Source organism: Dendrobium catenatum, unplaced genomic scaffold (assembly GCF_001605985.2).
Source record: "Dendrobium catenatum unplaced genomic scaffold, ASM160598v2 fragScaff_scaffold_1122, whole genome shotgun sequence".
NCBI lineage: Eukaryota > Viridiplantae > Streptophyta > Magnoliopsida > Asparagales > Orchidaceae > Dendrobium > Dendrobium catenatum.
This window is the reverse complement of record NW_021319584.1, coordinates 357,392-367,086: the sequence shown is the minus strand read 5'-3', so window position 1 is coordinate 367,086 and position 9,695 is coordinate 357,392. Positions and strand designations below refer to the sequence as shown.

Sequence of the window (9,695 nt, the reverse complement as noted above, 5' to 3'; positions counted from 1 at the left end):
CTAGTGTATGAATGATAAGATTGGAGAGGCAATCTATGATATTGTAACCCAAATAGGATGATAGAGGGCATAACTGTCTCAAACAAGAGTAAGACTTGAAAAACGTATATAATTCCCCATTAATATATAATAAATAATAAACTTTTTCAACGCATACATGAATCCAATCTATGAAGATTCTTTAAAAACTTTTTTTTTTCATCCTTGAGTTAGAAAGCCTCTTGAAATAGTATCAAATGCTTTTTAAATGTCAATGTTAGCATAGAATATGTATTCCTTTCTATTTTTTTAACTGCCCCAAAGTTTAATTTATAAGAAAAATATTATATGTAGAAATACTTTTCTATAGAAAGCCTTATTGACTAGAAAGGAAAATGTAAGACAATCAGTTTCAGTTTAAATACAAAGATTATCATAATGATTTTCTAGAAAGTATTGCAATAGTGATGGATCATGAAGGTGTAGTGAATTCCTTAATGTAGTCGAGGTTCTTTCTCCCCTTTATCTCCCCATGCAAGAATTAAAGTTCATATTCTCTATTTGTCAGCCATTTGATTTTAGATCATTATATGATCTTAGAAGCCCAAAAAGAATAAGAACTAGCAAGTGATTTATTTATATCAAGCTTGATATGAATAAAGTTGTCATCTCTATAATTGAACCAAGTGTAAGAGATGCCCAGAGATGCTAGGTCTTTAATGCTAGTATAAAAATCATATTTTTCAAAGTCTCATAATTTGTTTTTAGGTATAGGATTTCCCTTTGAATTTTCATAGTGATGCATGAAACATTTAAATTCACCCAAAATAGCCGAAGGTTGAGAAATATTTTCATCAATTTCTTTGATAATATTTTAAAGATGATATATTTTCACGTGAGAGTTAGATACATAAATCATAGATAAATAGATAGGAGGAGTAGTCAACAAAGGGGTCTTTAGGGTGTTAAATATATTTTTTAAAAAGGAAACAATAACATGAATAATATCGACAAGAACATTGAATTTACCCAAAGGTGTAGTGATTTCTTTAATGTAATTGTGGTTCATTCTCTCCATTATCTTCCCATGCAAGGATTAAAGGTCATCATCTCTATTTGTTAGTCATTTAGTTTTAGATCATTAGATGATCCAAGAAACCCAAAAATAATAAGAATTAGCAGGTGATACACTTAGGGCTTTAACATTATCTTTAAAAATATGGTTACTGGGTCATTGTTAAAAGGTGGTTTGATGTTTTATTTATGCACTAGATATTTTATGATGACAATAAGGCGGTTTGATGTTGATCAATCTTGAGTAATCATGAAAAATTTTAATTTTTGTAAATTTTTATGCGCTAGAGATTTTATTATGGCGATTAGGTGGTTTGATGCTGATCAATCTTGAGTATTCATAAAAAAATTAAATTTTTGTAAATTTTTATGTAAAGAAATTATCCATTCACCATTTGTAATAACTAAAAAATGTGAAATAAATTTATTTAAAAAAATAGAAAAAATCTGAAGTAGTGCACTATGGCATATTGATCTGGTGAGCACTTGACACTAGGCCATCAATAATAATAATAATATATATATATATATATATATCTCACTTCATCGACTCCCTCACTTGATTACTTGGCCAGGAAAAAAATTAAGAGGGGAAGAAGAGAGATGAGAAAGAAAGGTTTTTGGATCATATTTTCAGCCATTCATATTACAATTTTTTTTTTGTTCATTATAATTGACAAACTATTACTTTTATTTTTAATGATTTTGATTTCTATAGATTTTATCTCTCCTAAATATGTTAAAAAATTTATTATATACTGATTTCATAAGCTTTCACCGTGCATGTTTGAATATATTATAGATTTGATCATTCAAAATGATTTAATGTAATTTTATTACATTTTAAATGAAGTACCGAATGTTATCAGATATATGGTATGATAACTCCATGTAATGCCCTACTAATCCACATGATTCATTAATTGAGAGTCACAAGGAGCTGGAGATTGATTGAGCGTTATAAGGAGTTAGGACGATTGATTCACTTGATTTAAGTGGAGTTATAAGGAGTACATTGATTGGGAGTTATAAATGATGATTAATTGGGAGTCATAAGTGTAAGAGCAAGATACTCTTAATATACACTTATTGAATATCTGAATACTAATACCTACACTGCTATAAAATTGTACTAATATTGCGACTGTCACTAATACTTTTACTATCATTAACTCTATTTATCATTATTGATCATTATTTTAATATTGTTATTTCTATTAGTATTGTTGACTGTTATTAATATTGAGACTGATGATGTAATTGATTGAGATGGGTTTTTGGCTTTTATTTGTACTTAGGCATGAGGGATAATAAGTGGACATGATGGCTTAATGTAGAATAGATGTAGGGGAAGGGGGTGTACAAAGGAACTATTGTTGGCGCATGGGTTCGGTTTTTAATCATATTGAACGTTGAAATTTTGATCTCCCCCAAAGATAAAAATAAAGATCTCATCAGAAAAAGTTGAAATGTTTTTCACTTGAATACACACCCTAGTAAATGTGAGATGGGTTTTTCCCATTCTTAGGTTATCGATAGCTAAGGAAATACCAACGAAGCTTGCAAAATTTGTAATATTGATAGGATTCCAACATATAAGGGGATATATATCATGTATCTTAATCTATAATTGTATAATTGAAAACTCTTCTCTTACAAGTTTAAACTCAAGAAATCACTTTTGAATAGTAAAAGGATTGCTAATGAATGAACCACAAGGCTAAACCATATCATAGTCCTTCGGCAAAGAAAATTTTAGAAAGGAAAAAAAAACTATTGCTGAGTGGTAGGAGATTTAAATTACCTTTGAGGGCCCTAGTCTTTTTGACAGAAGTAAATATGGCTTCGTAGTAAGGACACTTCTCAATAGAATACTCAACCAAGGAGAGTCTCAATCACTTAAACCTTCATCTACCTCATAATCAGAGAAATATATCACTCTATTTGGAGAAGGAAAGTTCTTAGTAGTAGAATTTTTAGATGTCAGTAGGTTTTGCTAGTAAGAGATGCCCATAGATGCCAGGTCTTTAATGCTAGTATAAAAATCATATTTTTCAAAGTCTCATAATTTGTTGTTAGGTATAGGATTTCCCTTAGATTTTTCATAGTGATGCATGAAACATTTAATTTCACCAAAAATAGCCCAAGGTTGAGAAATAATTTCATCAATTCCTTTGATAATATTTTAAAGATGATATCTTTTCACGTGAGAGTTAGATACATAAATCATAGATAAATAGATCAGAGGAGTAGTCCACAAAGAGGACTTTAGGGTGTTAAATATATTTTTTAGAAGGAAACAATAACATGAATAATATCAACAAGGACATTGAATTTACCCTAGGGTGTAGTGATTTCTTTAATGTAATTGTGGTTCTTTCTCTCCATTATCTTCCCATGCAAGGATTAAAGGGCATTATCTCCATTTGTTAGTCATTTAGTTTTAGATCATTAGATGATCCAAGAAAACAAAAAATATTAAGAATTAGCATGTGATACACTAGGGCTTTAACATTGTCTTTAAAAATATGGTTATTGGGTAATTGTTAAAAGGTGGTTTGATGTTTTATTTATGCACTATATATTTTATGATGAAAAAAAGGCGGTTTGATGTTGATCAATCTTGAGTATTGATGAAAATTTTAAATTTTTGTAAATTTTTATGCGCTAGAGATTTTATTATGGCAATAAGGTGGTTTGATGTTGATCAATCTTGAGTATTCATGAAAAAATTAAATTTTTGTAAATTTTTATGTAAAGAAATGTTCCACTCACCATATGTAATAACTAAAAAATGTGAAGTAAATTTATTTTAAAAAAATATAAAAAATTTGAAGTAGCGCAGTTTGGCATTGATCTGGTGAGCACTGTGGCGCTAGGCCATTAATAATAATAATAATAATAATAATATATCATATCTGATCACTCCATCGACTCCCTCACTTGATTACTTGGTCAGGAAAAAAAATAAGAGGGGAAGAAGAGAGATGAGAGAGAAAAGTCTTTGGATCATATTTTCAGTCATTCATATTACAAAATTTATTTTGTTCATTATAATTGGAAAATTATTACTTTTTTTTAATGATTTTGATTTCTATGAATTTTATCTCTCCTAAATTTGTCAAAAAAAATTATTATATATTGATTTCATAAGCTTTCGTCATACATGTTTGGATATATTATAGATTTCATCATTCAAAATGATTTGTTGTAATTTTATTACATTTTAAATGAAGTATTGAATGATATCATATATATGATATGATAACTCCACATAATGCCCTACTAATCCACATAATTCATTAATTGGGAGTCATAAGGAGCTGAAGATTGATTGAGCATTATAAGGAGTTAGGACGATTGATTCACTTGATTTAATGGGAGTTATAAGGAGTACATTGTTTGGGAGTTATAAATAATGACTGATTGAGAGTCATAAGTGCAAGAGCAAGATACTCTTAAGATACACTTATTAAATATCTGAATACTGATACCTACACTGTTATAAAACTGTACTGATATTGCGACTGTCACTAATACTTTTACTATCATTAAAACCATTTATCATTATTGATCATGATTTTAATATTGTTATTGACATTAGTATTGTTGACTGTTATTGATATTGTGACTGATGATGTAATGGATTGAGATGCGATAAACTATAGAAGGATAAATTGATATAAATAATCAGTATATATATATATAATATATATATATATATATATGATTTATAGCATATTGTTCTCTTTATCTTGCATTGATTTTATTTGTAAGATTTTATTACTTATTGGAGTATGTGAGCATTAAGTGATTTTACATGATTTTAAGAAAGGGCGTCGAATTATACCAAGCCATGAGTGACTTGGTTGTTTGTGATGACGGGACTATAAGAGATATATGGAACATTTGATCCAAATTCTTATGTTGGGATGAGTTTAATTTATTATGGTTTCATTTATTTTCAAAAAGCTTATGAGAGGAAGAGAACCACGCGTCAAAGAGAAGGAATTGTTTATTTTTTATAGAATATAACAAATGTCAATGTTAATGGAGTGGAAATGATCCTTTCAATTAAGGGCCCTATAAAGGCCATTGAAGAATCTAACATTTCAAGCTGCCATGGAGTTTTACAATGAGTATTTTTTTTCTTTTTAGGAGGGATGCTTAACTTTTTAGATTTATTTGGTTTTAAAAGTTTGGTGTTTGATATGTTTAGGATATCTTCTTCATTTTAGAATGCCGATAATTTATTTTAATTTTGATTTATGGTTGGTATTGAGTCCAAGGAGGTGGTAGAGTCATTTGTTAAAGAGTTGATATTAGGTAAATATTTTGCCGATAAGCTAGTTATAGATATTACATCTTTTGAGGGTTTGTTGTTTGTTGAAATGATGGTTTGAGAGATAGGGTTAGCATACATGGTTGAGGCTGAAATGGTTGAGATAGAGGAAGTTTGAGCTTGTTGGTTATTTCTCTTTATGGGTTTTTGACTTTTATTTGTACTTAGGCATGAGATCATAAGTGGACATGACGGGTTAATGTAGAATAGATGTAGGGGAATGGGGTGTACAAAGGAACTATTGTTGGCGCACGGGGTAGGTTTTTAATCATATGGAACTTTGAAAATTTGATCTCCCCCAAAGATAAAAATAAAGATCTCTTAAAAAAAGTTGAAATGTTTTTCACTTGAATACACACCCTAGTAAATGTGAGATGGATTTTTCCCATTCTTAGGTTATCGATAGCTAAGGAAATAACAAAAAAGCTTGCAAAATTAACATATAAGGGGATATCATGTATCTTAATCTATAATTGTATAATTGAAAACGCTTCTCTTACAAGTTTAAACTCAAGAAATCACTTTTGAATAGTAAAAGGATTGCTAATGAATGAACCACAAGGCTAAACCATATCATAGTCCTTTGGCAAAGAAAAATTTAGAAGGGGAAAAAAAAAATTATTGTTGAGTGGTAGGAGATTTAAATTACCTTTGAGGGCCCTAGTCTTTTTGACAGAAGTAAATATGGCTTCGTAGTAAGGACTCTTCTTAATAGAATACTCAACCAAGGAGAGTCTCAATCCCTTAAACCTTCATCTACGTCCTCATAAGAGAAATATATCATTCTATTTGGAGAGGAGAAATTCTTAATTAGTAGTAGAATTTTTAGATGTCACCAGGTTTTGCTAGTTCAAGGATGGTATGATTTTTACCTAATCGATTAAGGAAAGGGTATTTACGATGGTCTCTAAAGCAAGAAATGTTGCTTCTTTTGAGTTTTGGATATGGAGAGGGGGAAGTTGCACTAAGAGAGAGAGAGAGAGAGAGAGAGAGAGAGAGAGAGAGAGAGAGAGAGATCTTTGTTGTAATATTTAATGTATAGAAGTACTTGATGTTTGTTGAAAGGGCTTTTGAGGGAGGAAAGGAGGACGAGTGATTTCATTTGTGGAGTGCAGAAATCCTCTAACAAAGCTAAAGATGGGGGAGGTAAAGATGGGGGAGGGAGGAGTCAATTTTAGGGTTAGGCAGGGGAGGGCTATGGTTTTCGTAGAGCACTCCCAAAAATAACTTGCATATGTCTTTTAAATTTCTTAAACAAAACTCTTGTAGTTATAAAGTTAATTTTTTAAATATTAAAATGTATACATTTAAAAAAATTTGTTTTCTTCTGCCTAATTGTACCTAATTGTATTTAAAATATGAAATCGATAATATCATCAAAGCACTAATTATTATTATTTTAAATAATGAGTGCTAGAATGGCATAACAAAGTAAATTAATGTTGATTTAATTAAATGCAAAAGCTTATAAAAATTGCTATTAACTAAAGTAGCATGCTCAAATAGAAAGAAAGAAATTTGTGTTGTAATATTTTAATGTTGTTAAATTTATTTTGTGATACAACAACAACAACAACATCAAGCCTTTATCCCACTACGTGGGGTCGGCTACATGAATCCTTTTTCTCCATTGTGTCCTATTAAAAGTCAAATTCTCGTTTAAATCTAATAATTTTTTGAGTTATTAAGTTCAAAACGTAGAATTATTGTTATAATATTCCAGCCAAATTTTTAGCTGTCATCAATGAGTTTTTTCCTAATTTAATTATAATATTATAAACATTCATGTACAATATCTATAATTTATATTTTTTTATTACCCTTTTGATTTAAAAATTATACACCCCATCAATAAATTAAAGTGAATTATTATTTTCTTAGGGTATTTTCGTAAATATCACATGAATTATAGACTTCTAATTTTTTATATTTAGTATAATACTTAAAAATCTAAATTATATAAAAATTATTAATATTAATTTATTTAAAATAGGTCGTTCTTCATATTATTTAGAAATTAAAGCAATAAATAAAAAAAATATCAAAATTCATCTACTAAATTTATAAATTCAAAAAAGGTTTAAGTAAATTTTTTATGACAATTCAGTTCTTTTTTGTCTGTCCGCTCTACACACCGTCCACCTTAACCCACACCGCTTTAGAAAATGCCACGTGGTGGATATTGAAAAAAAAATAAAGAATATGAAACTATATTGCATGCAGGAAAAAAAAAAAAATACAGATAGGGCCTTCGCTCTGCCGCATGAATACCCTTTTTGATGCCCTCTACTCGTCGCCGGTCAGCTAGGAAATCGCCAAAGCTCGCATCTCCTAATTTCTGTACTGTAAGCTAACAATCTCCTTCTTCTTCCCTTCCCTACCCATCAATTTCTCAATTTTCCCTATTAGACCTTGGAGGCTTCTGATTGGTATTTTTTCTTTGCTAAGGTCGGCAGATTTCGATCCCCTTTTCGTCGGTTTGCGGAGCTGGAGTTTTGATTGGATTTTGGGGAGTGGGTTTGTGTTGACGCCTGTGATTTGAGGTGGTAGTGTCTATAATGGCGTGCCGGGGGTTTCTGGAGTGCCTCTTGAAGCTGTTCAACTTTCTGCTGTCAATCTCTGGATTGGCGATGATTGGTTACGGGATCTATCTGCTGATTGAGTGGAATCGTTTTCCTCCCGGTAGCGGAGATGATCCGATTTCTCCGGTGAGTGATGGTTCAGAAATCTGGAAGCTTGGCCGTCCGATGCTTCTTGTGACCACCTTGTCTAATAGTTTTCTTGATAAGCTCCCGACTGCTTGGTATGTACACCCTTTGTTTGCCATTCAGTTCTTTGCCCTATTCAGCTGTGGCTAATATTACTTTTTACCATTCATTACAGTTTATGAGGGAATAATAAAATGTAAAAAAAAAATAGTCGCAGGAATTGACTCTCTGCAACTTCCTTTTCCGTTTTGGTCAACGAAATTGGTAGATGTCATGGTTTAGGAACGCAAATTTTGTGTAGCTTCATCTGCCTTTAATTACAGTACTGAAATCTCTAGAACGTGCCTAAATGTGATTGAGTTAAATGGAACGCAAATTTTGTTTCAGTAGTGTTATAAATATTTTGGCCGAAATCAAGATTTAGAGGCTTAAGATGTTAAGTTGCGCTAATGGCTTCAAATAATGGTTTTTTTCCATGCTGAATTGACTAGAAGCTCTTTTGATTACCACCAGGAAAGAGCAGCTTTTCAGAAAGACACTTATACATGCTTAAGTACAATGTAGGACTTTAGTTACTTGCCAGATTGTGAACTTAGCATTGAGGAACATGTACTAGGGTATATGTGAGGCTCATTGAGTTCAGATCATGAGTTTGAACATGTATAAACGACCACTATTGATTAATTAGGATAGAGTAGAAGACGACTATTTAATTGACTATTATATAAAAATGAGTTCCCAAAATTCTCTTTTCTATAACTATATGAAAGGAAATTTTGAAAACAATATTGTTCATTTATGACTCATTCATGATTATTGTGCATAAGGGGCTATTTGGTAGCATAATTTAAGCAAGATTTGGGCTAAATCTTGCCAAACACAAATCTCATGGCAAGTTAAATCCGTTGTTACCGACTTTTGCCTTAAATCCTTGATTTACTAAATCCCAAAGTTAGTTGATTTACATAAATGAAGGGAGGGAGAAACCACAGTAGTAATGTGCGAAGAAATACCTATTCTTTTGCCCCATTAAGCTGGATGGGTAGCCAGCCGACGGAGAGCTCAACTGCCATGACTCCAAATATGTAGATGATGTTCTCCTTGATAAGGAGGGAGCAAAAGAAGGCAAAACCAATTGTGAAGTAAGTGAAAAGCCTATAGTTGGTTAATTAATATAATCTAAGCCTTGTGTAGCTTCATATGCCTTTAATTTCACCACTGAAATCTCTAGAACGTGCCTAAATGTGATTGACTGAACAACAACAACAACATCAAGCCCTTATCCCACTACGTGGGGTCGGCTACATGAATCTTTTTTCTCCATTGTGTCCTATTAAAGGTCAAATTCTCGTTTAAATCTAATAAAGAAATGTCATTCCTAATATTTTCTAACCAGTCTTTTTAGGTCTGCCTCTACCTTTCTTAACATAAGTCAAATCTAATACCTCTACTCTCCTAACCGGGTCATTGGAATGCTGCCGTTTTATGTGACCAAACCATCTAAGGCGACTCTCTCTAATATTATCTTCTACTGGAGCTACTCCAACCTTTTCATGTATATGCTCATTTCATATCCTATCTCTAAGGGTAAA

At 31.2% G+C, this 9,695-nt stretch overlaps 1 protein-coding gene across 2 annotated transcripts in view; it reads left to right on the top strand.

The window, feature by feature from the left end:
• Window positions 1-7,603: 7,603 nt before the first annotated feature.
• LOC110105407 (tobamovirus multiplication protein 2A) overlaps window positions 7,604-9,695 on the top strand; it is a 14,808-nt gene continuing 12,716 nt past the window's right edge. The window contains exons 1-2 of one of the 2 annotated variants that reach the window (XM_020834896.2): window positions 7,604-7,740; window positions 7,844-8,198. In XM_020834896.2, the coding sequence (XP_020690555.1) occupies window positions 7,954-8,198 (245 nt within the window). In that variant the 5' untranslated portion in view covers window positions 7,604-7,740; window positions 7,844-7,953. The remainder of the gene's footprint in view (window positions 7,741-7,843; window positions 8,199-9,695) is intronic. The other variant, XM_020834897.2, reaches the window with a different exon arrangement.